Below are 23,646 nucleotides of genomic sequence, written 5' to 3' on the forward strand. Positions count from 1 at the left end.
GATTAAGTCAATAACTGGGCCAATTAACTACATTAAATCTTCCAACAATCAACTTTAAATATATGTTAGGTTTTAATATTATTTCTTGAGATTTAGTAAATGATAGAACCAACTGATCATTACGACTTTAAACGACATAGTTAAATATATGTTAGTTGTTTTAGATTTAATCAGTGGAAAGAATGAAATTGTTATTATCTTACCTTAAATCCTTCGATTCTAAATCCCAGAGTGGATGAGGAACTGAGATTTTCTCGAAACTGGAAAACAAGAAGAGACTGGTTCAAGAAGAGACTGGTTACTTATAACATATGAATTTTATTCATGGAAGCAACGACATAGTCTTGTTATAAAGATTAATTCTACTATTTCACTGGTTCATTTTATATGAAAACATAAAGTCTGTTTAACTTGCACAACTGTTTAACACTGTTTAAACAAGTGTTTAAACTTTCGTCAAATTAAAGATTATAAGCATTTCCTTGTTATTTCACATCAAATACTAAACGTAGCATCTAGAGAAAGCAGCTCACTCACTGTCATACTTGTGTAGCAAACTAAAAGAGTTAGTTTTAGGATATCCGAGGAAAACTGTACAAGGACTATCTGGGCAAGCCATAGCTAGTAGTTCAAGATCACGGTTGGTGCTATTGACCAACCATACTCAGTGAATGCGGATGGTCAACAGCACCAACCGTGAACTTTTGAACTACTGTAATCGAACAGTGGGATTTGACTTGCATATATTACTTCAAAGTGTGGATCGCGAGCTGATGGAAATGAAACATCGAGTTAAAATACAACACAAGGGAATCTGCAAAACTAAATGATTGTTTGTTTCTTCCCTCCATCAAAACTAAATAATCTTGTACACACACGAAAACTTAGATATTTATTAAACTAGGTTTCTAAATCTCTCAATAGATGGCAGCGAGGAATCTACGTAATGAACTGGAAGTAAAACGCAGATAGTGCATTAAGTATGAAAGAAGTAAGTAGGACAAGCTGTATTGGCAATATTATTTTATTTATTAAACTGATTTATTCATCATGTTTCTCACCTGCATATATCTTAGTTTAGTTATTGTTCCAGATTCTCTTTCTTCCGCTGTTGGGGAGTGAGGGTCAACTCTAACCATTTTCTGGTATAGATCTGCTCTGGCCTTGGTGTTTTGCACTTCGATCTCGAGAAACGTTCTAGCATAGAATAAACGCAGCGTTTATATATTAAACGACTGGTATGTTCAAATATATAATCATTTGAAATATTGAATAACGTTATTTTGTGAAACACGTCAAATCATTTATCATTCGCGACGCAACTTAACAAATTCCCACCCAAAAACAGAAGCGAAAATTCACTTATTTTATGACTAGGCTTAATATTAAGTAAAAGAAATGTTTACAACATGGGGAGAATCGTCTGTTAAATTAAGAAAAAATTACTAGAATTCGAAAATATGTTTAATATGAATTAACAGAGTTGATATAAATAATTATTATTTATAAATATTATTTGGTTCCTTGAGCTATAGTATCATAAAACACTTTCATAAGAACTGACAAACAATTTATTATAGAGACTGAGTAAATTGTTAGAGAGATACAGAGTAATTTATTATAGAGATATCGAATAATTTATTATAGAGATATCGAGTATCTTTACAAGTATATAGTATTTTACTACAGAGTAAGTGGTGGCCAAACCGCGGGCCACATGCGGCTGTTTGACATATAATGTGCTACTCGAGGAGCTACCTGCGCTAGCCTGTCCCTAATTTAGCTGTGTAAGACTAGAGGGAAGGCAGCTAGTCATTACCACCCACCGCCGATTCTTGGGCTACTCTTTTACCTACGAATAGTGGGATTGACCGTTACATTATAAGGCCCCACGGCTGAAAGGGCGAGCATATTTGGTGTGATGGGGATTCGAGCCCATGACCCTCAGATTACGAGTCGAACGCCTTAACTCACCTGGCAATGCTGGGCCAGCTAGTTTCAACCTTTATAATTATTTACCGGGAATAATCTGAGAGTCCATTGGATTAAAACGTAAGTTTAATGTTCATGGTGAGTAAATATATTTAAAAATTTAAATCCTAATTTTAATGTTAGATATGAATCAGAGATTAAAGAAATTTCGGATCAGCAAGGATTACAGAGGAATTGTAATAGATCAGTAATCATACAAACAAGGATTACAAAGCAATTGTGCTGGAGATTCAGTAATCATACAAACAAGGATTACAGAGAAATTGTGCTGGAGAATCAGTAATTGTACAAGCTGGTGCTGACAATGTTAGTTTTAGTAGACGTGGCTTGTGATCGCATGATTGTGGCATGTGTGGGTGTTTTGCGGGTGGTGAAATTAGCGGAATGTTAGTGTGATCCTGGGCGTTGTACAGTTGGTTGCATTGCGCGTGTTGGAGGTTATTGTTTATTTTCTCTTTAATTTTTTAGAAGTGTCTGTGAAAAGTTTGTGACGGAAGAATACGTCATAAAATTGTAAGAAACAAAAGTATGAAGATGAAAAGAGAAATTTTAAGTCAGAGTGGGAGGAAGATTTTGCATTCACCTTTATAGAAGGTAAACCTTTGTGTCTTATCTACAATGTGTTACTCAGTCATTACAAAGCCAGTAACTGGAAATGTCACAACGAAATAAATCATAAAAACGTTTCATCTGATTATCCAGCTAAATCAAAATTACGGAAAAACAAGTTAATTGTGTTAAAATCATCACTAAATAGCTAGCAGACACTTTTGACAACGTCCAGTAAGGAAGTTGATACAACGACTGAAGCTAGTTCTGTTATATCGTGAAATACTGCTCGTGCTAAACGCTCTTATTCTAATGGTGAATTTGTTGACAAGAATATAGCTGAAGTTGTTGCAGTGTTAGATCCAAACAACACAAAACTTCAGCAACTAATAGAACAACCAGTAGCTTCACACCACACTACAGAGAGACGTATCTACCAGATCAGTGCTAATGTTACAGGCAAAATGCAAAATGATTTAAAGAATTCCTCTGCATTCAGCTTCGTCCCTGACGAATCTACAGACATACAAGACAACCCACAACTGGCAGTATTTGTTTGTTATGTTTCCTCTAATGTAACTGTGGAAGAAGAGATGTTGGACTCACTGGCACTAAAAGAAACAACCTTTGGTGTTGACATTAAAAATGCACTTGACAGAGCCTTAACAAATGCTAATATTCCACTGGATAAACTCGTCAGTGTTGCAGTAGACGGAGCACTTCCAATGGTAGGAAAAAATGCAGGATTAATTACACTTATGAAAAGTGATTCCAGCTTTCCAGAGTTTTTCCCTGTTCATTGCATTATTCATCATGAACACCTGGCAGCCAGATACTTCAAGTATGAAGATGTTATGAAATTTGTTCTTGAAATTGTAAATTTCATACACTTAAATGGGAAGATCCACCGATAGTTCAAAAATTTTATTGAAGAATTGCAGCTTGAAGATAAACCCAATGATGTCTCTTTTTACTGCATTGTGAGGTGACTGTCAACCAGCAATGCCTTAAATAAGTTTGTGGATCTGTTGGAGTTTATTATTACTTTTCTTGAAGAAAAAGAAAAGATTCTATCCACAACTTGGAAACGAATGGATGCAAGATCTAATGTTCATTACTGATGTAATGAATCATCTACAAGCTCTCAACATGGCACTCCAGGGAAAGGATAAGATTGTTTCTGACCTTTCTCAGACAATTTTCAGTTTTCAGAATAAAATAAGGCTTTTTGAAAGAGACATATTGTGAAGAAAATTCAGTTGCTTTCCCAGTCTCAAAAGGAGAGTAAATACCTTCCCTGATATTGAAATAAAAGACCACAAACTAGAAGAATACAAATATAAGTTACAAGGACTGCTTGATAATTTCCTACACAGGTTTGAGGACTTGCAGAAGCTGAAGTCCTGTTTCTCCTTTCTTGTAAATCCATTCATGATTGATGTGACCAATGATGGTTGTCCAATTCTCGAACTTCTGGGTACAGAATCATCTGTTGTGGAAATGGAACTAATAGAACTACTGGAGGACCCGGATCTAAAGATGAACCATAAATTCCATTCTACAATTGAGTTCTGGGAGCAAATTACAGAAATAAATTTTAATGAACTGAAGAAAACCAGTGTGCGACTCATCTCAATTTTCAGCACAACATACTGCTGTGAATCACTGTACTCTGTAATGAAATTTGTGAAGCCGAAGCATAATGCAGTCCTTACAAACCAACACCTAACGGAGCTAATTCGTACAGCCTTGACAACATATCAGCCTGAATTTCAACGACTCACAACCAGGATGGAAACTCACACGACCTCTACTAGCAGTAAATAACCTGATAATTCTATCAATGTTTGTTTGTGTGAGAAAAATAATATGACAAAACTAAAACTTTGTAAGGTGGTTTCTGATTAAAATATCTCTAATTTTATAGTTTTACATATTTTGACCACATATTTATAAAATAAATAACTATCATTAAAAATATCTGTTTTATCCCTTTTGTGTGTGGCAGTTTCATTTAATGTTAAAGAAATGCAAATTTGCATGTTTTTCTTAAATGTTTCCGTAGTTTATTACCGTATTAAATACGCTCAATATACAATAATCAGTCAGTGCTTTGAAAACATTTGGTATATATATATATGTACTTTGTGGTTATTGAAACTAATACAAATTAACAGTTTAAAAACTACATACATGAATAAATATTATCACGTACATGTACTTCTTAATATTTATATAGAACTTATGTAACAAAACGTAACAATAAAAATGTGTGTTTAATATTTGTTCATGTCTTACTGCTCTCAAACATCTGAAGTTTATCTTATGTGGTTCTTACGTTAAGCAAGTTTGGCCACCCTGCTATAGAGATATAGAGCACTTTGTTGTAAAGATATAGAGTAGTTTGTTGTAAAGATATAGAGCACTTTGTTGTAAAGATATAGAGTACTTTGTTGTAAAGATATAGAGTACTTTGTTGTAAAGATATAGAGTAGTGTGTTGTAAAGATATAGAGTAGTTTGTTGTAAAGATATAGAGTAGTTTGTTGTAAAGATATAGAGCACTTTGTTGTAAAGATATAGAGCACTTTGTTGTAAAGATATAGAGTAGTTTGTTGTAAAGATATAGAGCACTTTGTTGTAAAGATATAGAGTACTTTGTTATAGAGAATTGAGCTCTTTGCTATGGAGCTACTTATTATTATAGGGATATACAACACTTTGCTTTCGAGCTACTGACTCCCTCTATGGACCCAAAGTACATTTTACTAGGGGCGGAAGAGTACACTATAATAAAGCTAAATACAGTTTTTCTACAGAACTATAGATGCAGAATCACAATATTATAAAGACAGAGGTCTAGAGCTACAGAATATGAACAGTACATAACCACTACTTCTAATTACATACCTTGTCCCCATCTTGATATCCATGACAGAAGGGTTTGTGAAATCATATAGCAGATCTTGTATTTCTATAAAATCTGATTACAAATAGTTAAAAAGTCATAGCCTTAATATGATCAAAAACATACTTAGAAAGACATAATATTTAATAAAATTATAGTTTGATATTTTTATTTAAGATAACAACAGAAAATATAAGTTTATTTTCAACAGTAAAATCTTGAATTGTCTCAGGGGGTTGACAAACGGTATTCATAACGCAATCATTTACTATTCATCTCATGAATATTAAATTTAACGTGATATACGTGATGAGGTTTTCAGTAAAGTCGACTCACGTGGTTACGTTTCTCTTTTAACAACGTGTTAAACCTGTGAATTAAAGGATACCGTCTCCGTTATATTCAACATCTCGGTAAAACTTTGGAACCACGTCCGCCATGTTATCTTGCATTAATTTTTTATAAGCCTGAACTTCACTGTCATCGGAGTTTCTCTTCTTCCATATAGTTCCAGGTCCTGCAGGAGCTAAGGATCCTACAAATATGAAAATATAGGTAACTATTGTTGTTCACTTCTTACTAACTACACTGTTTGAACTGAAACTAACACTAGTGCCGGATAACTATTGTTGTTCACTTTTTACTAACTACACTGTTTGAACTGAAAACTAACACTAGTGCCAGGTAACTATTGTTGTTCACTTCTTACTAACTACACTGTTTGAACTGAAACTAACACTAGTGCCGGGTAACTATTGTTGTTCACTTCTTAACTACATTGTTTGAACTGAAACTAACACTAGTGCCAGGTAACTATTGTCGTTCACTTCTTACTAACTACACTGTTTGAACTGAAACTAAGCACTAGTGCCAGGTAACTATTGTTGTTCACTTCTTAACTACATTGTTTGAACTGAAACTAACACTAGTGCCAGGTAACTATTGTTGTTCACTTCTTACTAACTACACTGTTTGAACTGAAACTAACACTAGTGCCGGGTAACTATTGTTGTTCACTTCTTAACTACATTGTTTGAACTGAAACTAACACTAGTGCCAGGTAACTATTGTTGTTCACTTCTTACTAACTACACTGTTTGAACTGAAACCAACACTAGTGCCAGGTAACTATTGTTGTTCACTTCTTACTAACTACACTGTTTGAACTGAAACTAACACTAGTGCCGAATAACTATTGTTGTTCACTTCTTAACTACACTGTACGAGCTAAAACTAACACTAGTATCGTAGCGACATTTTTAATAGTTGCGAACAAAATAACGTTTTATGTTATTACTTCAGATATTTTCATTGTTTACTAGTTTTCAGTAATGAATAAAACAAAGTTCTCTAGAGTGTCCAACTTTTTTCTTTCGTCTTTTTTTTTTACTGACTAATGTTTAGTTTTTATAATTAAAACAAGACTTACCCTCATGACCAGAGAGTTGTATCCAGTTGTTGTTTTTATTCCTCAGTAATACGTCACTGGCAGGCGCACTCAATTCCAAAGCATTCTGGGTAAAACAAAGAAAATTAGTTGACCTCATTTTGAATGTGATGAAGCTAAGCCCTATTCATACCTACTGCGTACATGTTGTATTCCTATATTTCAGAAAGTGATGAACCTACGAGACTATATAGTGTTTATAAACCTCAGTGTGTGTTTATACGCACATCAAACATCACAGTATAACTTGTATTAAAATATTACTCGAGACAAGATCGATTTGCAATTTTCTACTTGAGCGTAAATACATTTCTAATTTCAAGTTTAGGTTTTTATTATTATTGCATACGTCAATATATATAATTTACACCTGAATGAAAACTTCGTTACTAAATTAACACTACCTTGACATTATACCGTTTATCACGACCTGGAAGATGTTTACACCACCAGGTGGAGACTGGTAAATTTGTTTAAACTACACCTGTACTTACAACTGCAAGAATCTGTAGTAGTGTCAAGCCTTCTACATCCAGGTTTTCAATCGATCTGGCCTTTTCCAGAAAGTCAAACCCGAGTGACACACCGCTGTCTGTACTTTCATTAAGTTTCATTTTCTGTTTACTTCCGCGGAAGGCTTTCCTGGCAATCTGCTTCCATCTCTTCCCCACAATTTTCTTGTTCTTCTCATTCTGGTTGTCTTCGTTGTGTTTGATAATTTTGGTCGGTTCTGCCTTTATAGCATCCTCATTACCAGTGGCCTGTATCAAAAGATATTCAATAATTGTTACTTTTCCACATTAAACATTTATTAATTACTAAATGATCTTGAATGAAGTAAACAAACCTGACAACCATGTTCATTGTCACTGCCATCTTTATTACTGGACACGTTACATGTTTCTGTGGATTGTTGAAATGAAACATCCTGTACATCCAAACTCCTTCCACAATTCTCAGGGGATCCTTTTCTTCCTGCTTTGATTTGAACCCATTTCTAAATACAATCATGTAACTTAAGGCCTAAAAATTGGCTGCAGAAGAAGGCAGTGGGTAAGTCTACAATAATGTGCAAACAAGGCCCAAGCTTGCAGCCAACAGGATTCAGATGTTACACTAGTATAAAATTGTGTTGGCTTCTTCCTAGACTCAAGTACACTAGAGAAAACTCATAATTTGATTACCTTAACTGGATTATATACACGTAACGCTTCGAGACACATTCATGTTTTTTTGTTTTTCTTTTATATTTTCGAAATGTCAGGGAAAGATCGAAATCAAACATTCTGAATGTGACATGAACATTCTGAAAACTGAACAAAAATATATTTTAGTTTGAATGCATAATATACTCAGTGATTTATAAAGTAACTCGAAGAATCAACGATTATTCGGTAAAGAGCTTAACAGGAGAATAAACAATTTGTTTGTTAATGAATTTCGCGCACAGCTACACTAGAGTTATCTGTGCTATCCGTCCCTAGTTCAACACTGTCTGTGCTATCCGTCCTAGTTCAACACTGTCTGTGCTATCGTCCCTAGTTCAACACTGTCTGTGCTATCCGTCGCTAGTTCAACACTATCTGTGCTATCCGTCCCTATTTCAACACTATCTGTGCTATCTGTCCCTAGTTCAACACTGTCTGTGCTATCCGTCCCTAGTTCAACACTATCTGTGCTATCCGTCCCTAGTTCAACACTATCTGTGCTATCCGTCCCTAGTTCAACACTATCTGCGCTATCCGTCCCTAGTTCAACACTATCTGTGCTATCCGTCCCTAGTTCAACACTGTCTGTGCTATTCGTCCCTAGTTCAACACTGTCTGTGCTATCCGTCCCTAGTTCAACACTGTCTGTGCTATCCGTCCCTAGTTCAACACTGTCTGTGCTATCCGTCCCTAGTTCAACACTATCTGTGCTATTCGTCCCTAGTTCAACACTGTCTGTGCTATCCGTCCCTAGTTCAACACTATCTGTGCTATCCATGCCTAGTTCAACACTATCTGCGCTATCCGTTCCTAGTTCAACACTGTAAGACTAAAGATAAGCCAGCTAGTCATCACCACCTACTGTTAACTCTTGGGCTACTATTTTATCAATGAATAGTGAGATTGGCGTTACCTTATAACGCCCCCACGGCTGAAAGGACGAGCACGTTTGGTGTGACGAGTATTCGAACCCGCGACTCTCAGTTTACGAGTTCAGCGCCCTAACCACGTGGCCATGTCGGACCTTTAGTTTTATTTCATAAGACATTTTCTTTTCTTAAAGTAAATGTTCAAAGTTTTATCATTCCTAATTTACTAAAACTACACAATGTTCATGACGTCAAAATTTACAGAATAAAGCACGTGGACCTGTACATTCTTCTAGAATGTAAGTTTCCTCGTGCTGTTGTTTATTTGTTATTTCATTATTGTCTGCCCCTCTTCAATGGTACGCTGGTATAGCTGCGAACTTACGACGGTAGAAACTGGGTTTTGATACCCGTGGTGAACAGAGAACTAATAGACTATTGTGTAGTTTGTGCCTAATTACAACCAATCAATTATTATTTTCTAAACTGGAAAATAAGTGAGCTAAAAATTTAACCACAAACACAGACACACAGCACATTAAAAATCCTTGTATCGTATGGTGTCATCATAGAATCATTCGTCAAACAAAAATATGATTAAATCTATAAAATGGATACATTTATATGGAAGAGTGGTACAAGTTTACATGTGAGTTTATACTGGACAGAATTCTTCCTTTTCATGACTTTTCTTTATCTCGTTATTAGTTGTTAACCTTCAGGTTATGTTTTAAATCCATAGTGACTGCAATCTAAACAAAATAAGGTTATTTTATTTTGTAGTGACTGGCTTATTATGACATTTTATCATTTCAAGTCACATGCCTATATTAATAGAAATGTTTATTTATTTGTCAACAAAATATCTCCAATCCAGTTATGTCAGTTTATCAACACATATAACACGTGTGGTTAATTTACCTAAAGCTAGTGATGTCGAAACATTTAGTGAGTGCACATGGAGTTAGGGATATCATATTTTAAAATAATCTCTTTGATATTTTAACTCGTAACCAAATCAAAAGCTTCCAGAAAAAAACACAGTTTTACTGTACATTTCATCAGTGAAGTGAAGCATATGCAGTGTGTTAGAAGATAACACATTTAGAAAGCATTTACCTTTACTAACGTGAACAACCGAGCACTGTTATTTCAAAGCTTCCGGTCCCTGGTGGGACAGCGATATGTTTATGGACTTGCAACGCTAAAATCCAGGGTTCGATTATCCACGGTAGCCACAACCGATAACCTAATGGCTTTGCTTTAAAATAACAAACGAGCCAGTCCTAACTTCTTGGGGTTGCTAATTAGCTTCAAAGCAATTACTAGTTGGATGTTATAGAAATTCAAGCTAACACTATCACGAGCACATGATATTATTGTACTAAACTTCTAAAGAGCGAGAGTATAACAATGTTCGCAACCCACTTGGTATAAAATCACCCAAGAAGAAGTATACGACTTAAAACTGAGACAATGATAGTGAACATGTGAATGAACTTACCAGAAGATTTGCAGTGTATGATTTCATCTTGAGAGACAAGGACAGGGTGAAAACTGCCCACGAAGAACCAGACAACAACATTGTTATGGAACAAGTCTATTTTAAATAGTAGATTGCTTAAAGATAGCTGATAAGCAACAACAGACTTAAAGTGGTCCTCTTGAAAAGCGTTAAACAAACGTGATATCTTTACCGTCTGAGCTCGCGTGCTTTCACAGCGTTTATCGCGCGACTAGGCTATCAGTCCACCCTCATGACTTGGTGCTTACAACAAGTGAAGTTTGCGTTTCCGTGTTCCAAAGCTGAGTCCTGACGGACAAGGTCAACACTGACGCTGAACTGTATTTACTACAACTAGGCTTAATTTGTTGCCTTGAGCCAGCCCCAAAGGTGATCAGGTTCTGCTTAGACAGCTGCAGATCTGCTGTTCATACACAGTACTTTATCGAGTGTTTAAAACGGCCCTGGATCCCAGAACGGACATCCGAGTATTATCAAAATCCGTTGACCCACGTTTGACGTCATGCTTCTCGCATAAGTAGTAGGGCGTAGCCTTGTGTTTCTTGTTGCTATGACAGCGAAAAGACTCTACCAACTAGACCGTCTGTCTGCGCTTGAATACAAATAATATACGAGCGTTAGTCAACAACATCGGGAAACGTGCAGGATCAGAGGAATCAACATAACTATCACGTGCATCGGATATGACGTACAGCAGTGAGAAAGAAACGTCTGTAGAATATCCCTCAAAATTACTAAACACATTGTTTACATTATAGTTTTTATAATGGAAGTCTCTTTTACCAAAGTCGAGTAACAAGGCTTGACTTGAACATCAAAATTCTAGGCTATTTAACATTGATGTTGTTGTGGTGTTGTTCTTTTGTTCTTTGACATTATTTGGTGAAATAACCCAACGTCCAGTTTACAAAACGATAACATATTAATTTATTCTCTCTAACGTTTCTACCAGCTTAAACACTGTGCTGATACAGATTCAAATACTTCACTAAATATACACTGACTGGTTCACTCTGTCGGCTGACAACTATCTTATTCTCTATCACCTCCCAGCCTCGCATTCATCACCAAACCTCGAACTTTCTAGAAAACGTGATATCACAGTATTGTTATGAACCCTTAGCTCTTAACGACATCATTACGACCTGCATCTCCCTCTTGCTAACAAATAAATTATAATATCAACATATGGGTCTGAAGTATTTTAAACAGTTTCAACACGGAAATAAACTCCTACACTACATTTTGCATTAACTAAATCTTATTTATGGTTTTCTTTTTCGAGATCCATAGCATACAGGTGGGATGGTGTCTTAGACCTGAGAAGGTGGTGAAGTGAATCCACTGGCGGTTCCATACTTGATAATTCTTGGTTCTTCCACTGCTTGGAGTTCCACTCACAAGCCCTTCATTGAAATTGTCCAGTTTGTTGTGTCCATGGGTCCGATGATGACATCTTTATTTTTCAGATCCATCAAGAGATGCAGAGGTGTTTGGTTATATTATAATGCAATCATTAGAAGTGCATACGTTGTTAAGAAGTCCCCATGTAAGTAAGTTGCTTCTTGATGGTACAATGACTCCTATTCGTTGTCGTAGGAAGTTTAATATCAGGTCTAGGAATTTCCATGTACTGCAGATGGATTTCACGGTCATAGACTGTAGAGCTATTCGTGTTTGTATGTGTGTTTTCTTATAGCAAAGCCACATTGGGCTATGTGCTGAGACCACCAAGGGGAATCGAACCACTGATTTTAACGTTGCAAATCCGTAGACTTACCACTGCACTAGCGGGGACAGAACTATTCAAAGCTCGCCTAACCTCACATTTATTTCTCCCAAGAAGCCAATTCCCAATATGCACTCGTTCTTGATTTCAGTTGGATATACATAATGAGGATAGATAAGTTTCTTGTAGCAAAAGTAACCTCAATTTTCTTCTTGTCAGGTCTTTATGTTCACTTGCACAAGTTCTCTTCATATCTAGTGGTAGTTTATCATCTTTAAATCTTGTAACTGTAGAATGATGGTCGATCAAGGTGTTGTAAGGATGATCTCCAGAAGAAGACTTGTAGTCGAAAGGTTAAGAATAAAGATCTGGTCAATCCATAGTCGCATTATTATCTTTATATCCAACTGCAGGATTTCCCATCAATAACATAGGTTTCTTTAAACAATCAAGTTCTACTTCTTTCGTTTGGAGCAGACAGGGTATTTTCAGCTGAACGATGTCTCGTAAGTCCAACTAATATGCATTTCTTAATGTCTGGTTAGCCCTTTGTTATTTCTGTGATATGGTTGGACTCTGACACTAATTCTTTAACTACTGGTTCTAAAGGAGTCTTAACAGATGTTCATCCATTATTGTCTTGGCTTTAATGGCTAGGTTTTGTACGTCTATAATAATTTCTTTTTTGTGATATCCTTTAGGAAGAGCTCTTATTCACTAATATATTTTGTTAGTAATTCTTAGCGATATGTACAACGTATTGCAATAAGTACAATGTATTGTTATTTTAATTGCTGTCCGGTTCTTCTTCATATTATTTAAATTCTGTCCATTCTTCTTTCAACTGTCTTATCATATCTAGCAGATCTCATTCTGTACCATTGTGAACATCTAACAGATCTCATTCTGTACCATTGTGACCATCTAGCAGATCTCATTTTGTACCATTGTGACCATCTAGCAGATATCATTCTGTACCATTGTGACCATCTCGCAGATCTCATTCTGTACCATTGTGACCATCTAGCAAATCTCATTTTGTACCATTGTGACCATCCAGCAAATCTCATTCTGTACCATTGTGACCGTCTAGCAGATCTCATTCTGTACCATTGTGACCATCTAGCAAATCTCATTTTTGTACCATTGTGACCATCCAGCAAATCTCATCTTGCACCATTGTGACCATCTCGCAGATCTCATTCTGTACCATTGTGACCATCTAGCAAATCTCATTTTGTACCATTGTGACCATCCAGCAAATATCATTCTGTACCATTGTGACCGTCTAGCAGATCTCATTCTGTACCATTGTGACCATCTAGCAAATCTCATTTTGTACCATTGTAACCATCTAACAGATCTCATTTTGTACCATTGTGATCATTTTGAACGTTGTCATAATATTCTTTCGTTGCCAAGTTATTTTACAATATCTGATGAAAATTTGTTTGTTTGTTCGTTTGTTTTGAATTTCGCGCAAAGCAATTAGAGGGCTATCTGCGCTAACCGTCCCTAATTTAGCAGTGTAAGACTAGAGAGAAGGCAGTTAGTCATCACCACCCACCGCCAACTCTTGGGCTACTCTTTTACCAACGAATAGTAGGACTGACAGTCACATTATAACGCCCTTACGGCTGAAAGGGCGAGCATGTTTGGTGCTACCGGGATTCGAACCCGCGACCCTCGGATTACGAGTCGAACGCTTTAACACGCTTGGCCATGCCGGGCTCCTGATGAAAATAATCCAATCGTCCACTCTACGTAACGATAATAAATTAGTTTATTTCTACCTGTAACGTATCTAGAGGTTTAAAAATCAGAGTAAATTGTAGGCGAAGTGCACAGCCACGCTAACTGTACTACACTAACGTAAAAAAATAAACTTGTAAAAAAACTTCAGTATGCACGATTATTAAAACAGATCTAAGTATTCCAATAAAAACACACGTTGATTCACTACATTAACTCTGTCTCTTTTAGCTCTTTTCTCTGTATTTTTTAACCTACATTCAAATATACCAAACTATGTGATCCCAATGTTTTTATAATTTAATAGTCTTTATTAATAAACTTTTCAAACTTAACGTCTTCGTTTTCACCCTCAGGCTCTTCTAGCTAACAAACAAATTGCATTAAATTACATTTACTGCAATATATACCAGAACTCACAAGACGCATTTACATGATTAAGCATGATGTAGTTACACAAAATACATTTTACAACATATAATGACATCATAAAATTTAATATATAAATATACACAATACATTTCATAAGACAGAGCTACAATAAGTTTTATAAGATATGGTGTCTTCCTGTCTCTGGATAAAACATTGTTTCATACAGTTAGTTTTCTAAGATACTGTTTCTTGCTGTCTCTGGAGAAAATATTGTTTCATACTGCTATTTTCTATGGCATTGTTTCATACTGCTATTTTCTACGGCATTGTTTCATACTGCTATTTTCTACGGCATTGTTTCATAGTGTTTTTGGAGTAAGACTGGTTCACACTATTATTTTGCTAAGATACTGTGTCAGTGTTTTTGGAGTAAGATATTATATCATACTGTTATTTTTATAAAGTATTTTTTCCTGCTGTCTTTGGAAAAGATGTTGCTTGATACAGTAAGATTTTTAAGATATTGTTTCACACAATACGTTTCATAAAATATTGTTCTGAAGCATTCTTCTATAAAAATATCACTTCATCTCCTTTCCTAAGATATTGTTTTGTGTCATTTTTTACTGTAGGTATTGTGTTCTGCTGTTTATGGACCAAGGTATTGTTTTATGTTATTTTTTACTGTAGGTATTGTGTTCTGCTGTTTATGGACCAAGATATTGTTTTGTGTCATTTTTTACTGTAGGTATTGTTTTCTGTTGTTTATGGACCAAGGTATTGTTTTGTGTTATTTTTTACTGTAGGTATTGTTTTCTGCTATTTATGGACCAAGGTATTGTTTTGTGTTATTTTTACTGTAGGTATTGTGTTCTGCTGTTTATGGACCAAGGTATTGTTTCATGTTATTTTTTACTGTAGGTATTGTGTTCTGCTGTTTATGGACCAAGGTATTGTTTCATGTTATTTTTTACTGTAGGTATTGTTTTCTGCTGTTTATGGACCAAGGTATTGTTTCATGTTATTTTACTGTAGGTATTGTTTTCTGCTATTTATGGACCAAGGTATTGTTTTGTGTTATTTTTACTGTAGGTATTGTTTTCTGCTGTTTATGGACCAAGGTATTGTTTCATGTTATTTTTTACTGTAGGTATTGTTTTCTGTTGTTTATGGACCAAGGTATTGTTTTGTGTTATTTTTTACTGTAGGTATTGTTTTCTGCTATTTATGGACCAAGGTATTGTTTTGTGTTATTTTACTGTAGGTATTGTGTTCTGCTGTTTATGGACCAAGGTATTGTTTCATGTTATTTTTTACTGTAGGTATTGTGTTCTGCTGTTTATGGACCAAGGTATTGTTTCATGTTATTTTTTTACTGTAGGTATTGTTTTCTGCTGTTTATGGACCAAGGTATTGTTTCATGTTATTTTTTACTGTAGGTATTGTGTTCTGCTGTTTATGGACCAAGGTATTGTTTCATGTTATTTTTTTACTGTAGGTATTGTGTTCTGCTGTTTATGGACCAAGGTATTGTTTCATGTTATTTTTTACTGTAGGTATTGTGTTCTGCTGTTTATGGACCAAGGTACTGTTTCATGTTATTTTTTACTGTAGGTATTGTGTTCTGTTGTTTATGGACCAAGGTATTGTTTCATGTTATTTTTTACTGTAGGTATTGTTTTCTGCTGTTTATGGACCAAGGTATTCTTTCATGTTATTTTTCCAGTAGGTATTGTTTTCTGCTGTTTATGGACCAAGGTATTGTATCATACATTCTTTTTATATTATTGTTTCTCAAGATTTTATTTAATAAAATCTGTTTCCTAAGATGTCGTTTCATACAGTGCTTCTCAGAAAAGAAAGAACATCTTTGCATATAACTTTATCACAACATATTTGGTAATATAGAAACTTTCTTTGCTGTTTTGATACGTAATCTTCTTTTCAAAGGATGGAATTATATTCTGTGTCATTTCAGGTCGTTTTGTATGTTTTACATTTCCTATTTATATCTAAATATTCACTGTCTCGTGAAAATAATATTCATGGTAAATAAACCAGTTAAAATAATAAAAAACTCATTTAAAAATTCAGTTCTGATGTATTTCCTTCAAATTCTTTAATAGTTTATTTTGAGATAATTAAAGAAATGTTTTTCTCTAAACTTACTTTAAAAATGACAAATGGATCTAATTTTATATTTATATTTTGTTCTTCAAAATTTGAAGGATAAAATAAAAGACGAGAATACAAGACGTTTTATTGGCCTTTTATCACAATTAAGAGTACATGCCTACCATGCATTAAATCCAAAGTAAATGGTATGTTAAGAGTATAATGCTGCACAGGATAATTCGTTAGAGTTTCTCTTCATCCTATAATTAATGTTAAGATGTTTTATTACGTCTGTATCTTTACAGTACTGTATATTAAGTTTCATTCCGAGAATTTCATTTCGAAGATTAAAAAAACAACATATCTTTTGAGGCTATCAGGATCGCAGTATTCGTACAGTTTCTTTACCTGAAATACATAAATGCAAACAACAAATTTTAGAATGACAGAAATGAGCCTTTTGTGTACCTCTCCAGAACCACAGAACGAAAACCACAGCAAGTCTGATATTCACGTCACTGAGCACGTGATAAACAGAAAGGAAAACTGGATGTTGAAGGAACTGAGTGTTCTTTACTTGTTTACCAGCAGAGTTGAACTACTGACATCATCAAAATTATCAGAACGTGCCTGAAGTAGTAATAACATCACGAGGGTTTGATGGACTCCTTTGTCACTTACTTATATGTTAGTCAAACAGTTTTCACAGAAATTGTTCATTTTTAATCTAAATCGTATATGTATTGTGATTCAACCAGGATCTAACGGAAGGAAAGTTACTTTAATTACAGGGTAGGGTGGATAGAGAGCAATGACCTAATCAAGATATTTAGATTGGAGACAGAAATGACTTGTCTCAGTAATGTTTCGTTTGACGAGGATGGAAGCTAAAAGCTGTGACAAAGTTCAAAGGCTGAATGGAAAGTTTCATCAGATCTACAAATGTTCATCAAACTTTCATTACCGATTGAATGATGTCTTAATGATGGCAGACTAGATGCAGTTTTCACCTGTTACGTTATGTATATGCTATTCTGCATGGACGATCATCCATAGAATAAACCATATATTGATTTAAACATCTTTTTCAGCCGCGGCATAGCGTCTCATAGGGTGGCTCTGATTTCTTGTTTGTTTTTCAAGTACAAACTTTAACTCATGGCTCTGTCACCTCTCAAGCGATTTAAAATCTAATTACAGTTTTGGACTCAGGAGGTCAAACCTTTTCGATTGATGTATTTGGCTACGTTAAAGGTCTACAGATTAATTTAATCTAATTCTACCTAGAAAAATTAAATTTGTAGGTGAGTTGGTACAAATTCTGATAAGTAACAAAATCGAATCAGGTTTACGAGTACCACATGATGCACAATAAAACTAACAAAAATGGAAAAAATAGTTTTCATAGATTAGTTTGACTTCGACCCAGAGCGTAAAGTAAAATAAATTAATAACGGAGATATTAATATACAATAGAGCATCTTTATAATAGCGACATAAACACGACGTTACCATGAACTCTTTCTTGCTTCGTAGGTGGCGCTTTAATAATATAATGCTGACTCCCGATCAAAGTTTCATAGAGAACTCAGAAAAGAACCAGAAATGTGATCTCACCATTGGGAAAAGGCAGTAAAACATATTAAAATATTCACCATATCCAACAACTACTTACTAATAAATAAATAATAATGTATATTTACACGTAGTGAACAAGGAATTTCAATGTAAATTGTGTATTTTCTTGTTGGTGTTGTGCATTTGAGTGACTAATAGCAACCACCACACAGTTATTTCGATAAACGACCGTCGTAAAACTGGAAACTGAAGCAACATCAGAATATATAGAGAAATAATGTCAAGTTTCATTGTTGTTAAAAACAATGTAAAATACAGGTGTGATTCCCGGGTACAGAAATTCATTTTTTAACGTTATAAGACTTTGGATTTACCATTAAGTGTCTGGAACCAAATTCCTTGGATTTAGATGTGGAGAAGCAGATCACAGCATCTGAAGGTGGAAAAGTAGCAAAACGTAAAATAAAGAAGCATTGCTAGCATCCAGAGCATGGAGAAACAGTATTACCAGTACCAGAGCATGGAGAAACAGTATTACCAGTACCAGAACGTGGAGAAACAGTATTACCAGTACCAGAACGTGGAGAAACAGTATTACCAGTACCAGAACGTGGAGAAACAGTATTATTAGCACCAGAACGTGGAGAAACAGTATTACAAGTACCAGAACGTGGAGAAACAGTATTACCAGTACCAGAACGTGGAGAAACAGTATTACCAGTACCAGAACGTGGAGAAACAGTATTATTAGCACCAGAACGTGGAGAAACAGTATTACAAGCACCAGAACGTGGAGAAACAGTATTACCAGTACCAGAACGTGGAGAAACAGTATTACCAGTACCAGAACGTGGAGAAACAGTATTACCAGTACCAGAACGTGGAGAAACAGTATTATTAGCACCAGAACGTGGAGAAACAGTATTACAAGTACCAGAACGTGGAGAAACAGTATTACCAGTACCAGAACGTGGAGAAACAGTATTACCAGTACCAGAACGTGGAGAAACAGTATTACCAGTACCAGAACGTGGAGAAACAGTATTACCAGTACCAGAACGTGGAGAAACAGTATTATTAGCACCAGAACGTGGAGAAACAGTATTACAAGTACCAGAACGTGGAGAAACAGTATTACCAGTACCAGAACGTGGAGAAACAGTATTACCAGTACCAGAACGTGGAGAAACAGTATTATTAGCACCAGAACGTGGAGAAACAGTATTACAAGCACCAGAACGTGGAGAAACAGTATTACCAGTACCAGAACGTGGAGAAACAGTATTATTAGCACCAGAACGTGGAGAAACAGATGTGGAGAAGCAGTATTACAAGTAACAGAACGTGGAGAAACAGTATTATCAGCACCAGAACGTAGAGAAACAGTATTACCAGTACCAGAGCGTGGAGAAACAGTATTATCAGTACCAGAACGTGGAGAAACAGTATTATTAGCACCAGAACGTGGAGAAACAGTATTATTAGCACCAGAACGTGGAGGAACAGATGTGGAGAAGCAGTATTACAAGTAACAGAACGTGGAGAAACAGTGTTACAAGCACCAAAACGTAGAGAAACAGTATTACCAGTACCAGAGCGTGGAGAAGCAGTATTATCAGTACCAGAACGTGGAGAAACAGTATTACCAGTACCAGAACGTGGAGAAACAGTATTATTAGCACCAGAACGTGGAGAAGCAGTATTATTAGCACCAGAACGTGGAGAAGCAGTATTACAAGTACCAGAACGTGGAGAAACAGTATTACAAGTACCAGAACGTGGAGAAACAGTATTATTAGCACCAGAACGTGGAGAAGCAGTATTATTAGCACCAGAGCGTGGAGAAGCAGTATTACAAGTACCAGAACGTGGAGAAACAGTATTACAAGTACCAGAACGTGGAGAAACAGTATTATTAGCACCAGAACGTGGAGAAACAGATGTGGAGAAGCAGTATTACAAGTAACAGAACGTGGAGAAACAGTATTATCAGCACCAGAACGTAGAGAAACAGTATTACCAGTACCAGAGCGTGGAGAAACAGTATTATCAGTACCAGAACGTGGAGAAACAGTATTATTAGCACCAGAACGTGGAGAAACAGTATTATTAGCACCAGAACGTGGAGGAACAGATGTGGAGAAGCAGTATTACAAGTAACAGAACGTGGAGAAACAGTGTTACAAGCACCAAAACGTAGAGAAACAGTATTACCAGTACCAGAGCGTGGAGAAGCAGTATTATCAGTACCAGAACGTGGAGAAACAGTATTGCCAGTACCAGAACGTGGAGAAACAGTATTATTAGCACCAGAACGTGGAGAAGCAGTATTATTAGCACCAGAACGTGGAGAAGCAGTATTGCCAGTACCAGAACGTGGAGAAACAGTATTATTAGCACCAGAACGTGGAGAAGCAGTATTATTAGCACCAGAACGTGGAGAAACAGATGTGGAGAAGCAGTATTACAAGTAACAGAACGTGGAGAAACAGTATTATCAGCACCAGAACGTGGAGAAACAGTATTACAAGCGCCAGAACGTAGAGAAACAGTATTACAAGCACCAGAACGTAGAGAAACAGTATTACCAGTACCAAAACGTAGAGAAACAGTATTACAAGCACCAGAACGTAGAGATACAGTATTACCAGTACCAGAACGTAGAGAAACAGTATTACAAGCACCAGAACGTAGAGAAACAGTATTACAAGCGCCAGAACGTAGAGAAACAGTATTACAAGCACCAGAACGTAGAGAAACAGTATTACCAGTACCAGAGCGTGGAGAAACAGTATTACAAGCGCCAGAACGTAGAGAAACAGTATTACAAGCACCAGAACGTAGAGAAACAGTATTACAAGCACCAGAACGTAGAGAAACAGTATTACCAGTACCAGAACGTAGAGAAACAGTATTACAAGCACCAGAACGTAGAGAAACAGTATTACAAGCACCAGAACGTGGAGAAACAGTATTATCAGTACCAGAACGTGGAGAAACAGTATTATTAGCACCAGAACGTGGAGAAGGAGTATTATTAGCACCAGAACGTGGAGAAACAGATGTGGAGAAGCAGTATTACAAGTAACAGAACGTGGAGAAACAGTATTATCAGCACCAGAACGTGGAGAAACAGTATTACAAGCGCCAGAACGTAGAGAAACAGTATTACAAGCACCAGAACGTAGAGAAACAGTATTACCAGTACCAGAACGTAGAGAAACAGTATTACAAGCACCAGAACGTAGAGAAACAGTATTACCAGTACCAGAACGTAGAGAAACAGTATTACAAGCACCAGAACGTAGAGAAACAGTATTACAAGCGCCAGAACGTAGAGAAACAGTATTACAAGCACCAGAACGTAGAGAAACAGTATTACCAGTACCAGAGCGTGGAGAAACAGTATTACAAGCGCCAGAACGTAGAGAAACAGTATTACAAGCACCAGAACGTAGAGAAACAGTATTACAAGCACCAGAACGTAGAGAAACAGTATTACCAGTACCAGAACGTGGAGAAACAGTATTACAAGCACCAGAACGTAGAGAAACAGTATTACAAGCACCAGAACGTGGAGAAACAGTATTATCAGTACCAGAACGTGGAGAAACAGTATTATTAGCACCAGAACGTGGAGAAGCAGTATTATTAGCACCAGAACGTGGAGAAACAGATGTGGAGAAGCAGTATTACAAGTAACAGAACGTGGAGAAACAGTATTATCAGCACCAGAACGTGGAGAAACAGTATTACAAGCGCCAGAACGTAGAGAAACAGTATTACAAGCACCAGAACGTAGAGAAACAGTATTACCAGTACCAGAACGTAGAGAAACAGTATTACAAGCACCAGAACGTAGAGAAACAGTATTACCAGTACCAGAACGTAGAGAAACAGTATTACAAGCACCAGAACGTAGAGAAACAGTATTACAAGCACCAGAACGTAGAGAAACAGTATTACCAGTACCAGGACGTGGAGAGACAGTATTAAAAGCACCAAAACGTTGAGAGACAGTATTACAAGCACCAGAACATGGAGAAGCAATATTATTAGCACCAGAACATGGAGAAGCAATATTATTAGCACCAGAACGTCAGGTTGACCTGCTAAGTAGAAATAACGCCCCTCCGAAAGTTGAAATTGTCTTGTTTTTGTAAGAGAGGAATGTTGATGTAAGTGTGAATCATCTTCTATTAAATAAATATATGTAAACCTATAAACATATTCCTGGTAAAGAAGTGTCCCAGTAGTTACCTTTGAAATAGAGGCTCTATTGCTTTCGTCTCGTTACCTGAAAACGGGGTGTGCACTTTGGGGCCATGACTTGTTCATTAAAAGCAACCCAACAATTGACGGAATATGTCAAAGTTAGGGACTTTTGTATAGCTTTACATGAAAATACGAAAATGACAAAATCTCTCCCGCTTTAGATCATTGTGAAAGGAAATCAGAAACAAATAATCAACTCGTCATTTTACGTTTTGACGTAATGTTAACAGAATTATAACGCTAAGACTCGAGGATTGGCTTTATTGATGAACAAAGCACAGCGGGACCGTTGTATAATTTAACGTTTCGAAAAAACAAACAAATGTTTTGATCTACAAATGAGCGTCGCAAGAAGCAGATGTAAAGGGAAAGAAACTGATTACTAAACCTAAGCTTATTCATACCCCGGTTTGATGACGTATGTTTCGAAAGGTGACTAAGAACTAAGATATAAACAGCCGCTGATAAGAAAAATATCAATTGGTCTGAGAAATCTCGTGTGTCGTGCTAACAGTTTTGGTCTTCCAGTCTTTATTTATTCGACTTTTTAGTGTAAGCGTGTTGAAGTTTTTTAAACGATACACTATTGTTTTGTAAGAGTTTTCGACCTCACAGTTACATTTTAATCTTCATAAATAGTATTATTACGGTTAAGATGGACATTGTGCCAAATAAACGTTCGGTCAAAAATTCACTTTGTTTTTAATAAACGTTTACTGTTAAAAATTCACATTGTTTTCGTCGGACGGTCATAGTTTTAATAAATAAGGAATAAAAAAAAAAGATGGCTGCCAGGTTATGTTAAGTGAGAGAAGAGAGTTGACTGAAGTGTTACGAGGAGTGAAAGATTATACAAGTGGGGCGTAACTATAGTGACTTTGACTTACACAATAGTTTGTTATAGGAAGTTAATGTACATTTAAAGCGATGGTTGGAATGTCACGTGTAGTGAAAGGTTATAAGAAAAGACTAGTGGTTAATTTATGTCTGAGGTTTCTCTAAAGTGATGGTTGGAATGTCACGTGCAGTGAAAGGTTATAAGAAAAGACTAGTGGTTAATTCATGTCTGAGGTTTCTCTAAAGTGATGGTTGGAATGTCACGTGTAGTGAAAGGTTATAAGAAAAGACTAGTGGTTAATTTATGTCTGAGGTTTATCTAAAGTGATGGTTGGAATGTTACGTGTAGTGAAGGGTTATAAGAAAAGACTAGTGGTTAATTTATGTCTGAGGTTTCTCTACCAAGAGTATCACGGTTTGCCCTCTAAATTTTGATAAAATATAAAGTTAGAAACCAATACAAAAGTATCTACATTATAAAATAGTTAATG

The 23,646-nt window shown here is 36.0% G+C and overlaps 2 protein-coding genes across 4 annotated transcripts in view; one reads left to right on the top strand and one right to left on the bottom strand.

Moving 5' to 3' along the window:
* Positions 1–107: 107 nt before the first annotated feature.
* The window catches only part of LOC143240338 (inositol-trisphosphate 3-kinase homolog), a 57,257-nt gene continuing 33,718 nt past the window's right edge, over positions 108–23,646 (bottom strand). For 2 of the 3 annotated variants that reach the window (XM_076482724.1, XM_076482820.1), the window contains exons 2-7: positions 7,390–7,656; positions 6,878–6,962; positions 5,837–5,983; positions 5,451–5,523; positions 1,062–1,197; positions 108–260 (exon numbers count right to left, since the gene is read on the bottom strand). In XM_076482724.1, coding sequence (XP_076338839.1) covers positions 195–260; positions 1,062–1,197; positions 5,451–5,523; positions 5,837–5,983; positions 6,878–6,962; positions 7,390–7,656 — 774 coding nt within the window. In that variant the 3' untranslated portion in view covers positions 108–194. Of the gene's footprint in view, positions 261–1,061; positions 1,198–5,450; positions 5,524–5,836; positions 5,984–6,877; positions 6,963–7,389; positions 7,657–10,476; positions 11,086–23,646 lie in introns of those variants that run through there. The other variant, XM_076482649.1, reaches the window with a different exon arrangement.
* Positions 3,973–4,368, top strand: LOC143231702 (SCAN domain-containing protein 3-like). Its single transcript, XM_076466663.1, has one exon. It carries the CDS (start codon positions 3,973–3,975, stop codon positions 4,366–4,368), a length of 396 nt encoding a protein of 131 aa, XP_076322778.1.

The sequence above is a fragment of the Tachypleus tridentatus genome, chromosome 1, assembly GCF_004210375.1.
Source record: "Tachypleus tridentatus isolate NWPU-2018 chromosome 1, ASM421037v1, whole genome shotgun sequence".
NCBI lineage: Eukaryota > Metazoa > Arthropoda > Merostomata > Xiphosura > Limulidae > Tachypleus > Tachypleus tridentatus.

Excerpts from the sequence above, each read along its gene's own strand:
- LOC143231702 (XM_076466663.1), top strand. The coding sequence starts at position 3,973 with ATGATTGATGTGACCAATGATGGTTGTCCAATTCTCGAACTTCTGGGT.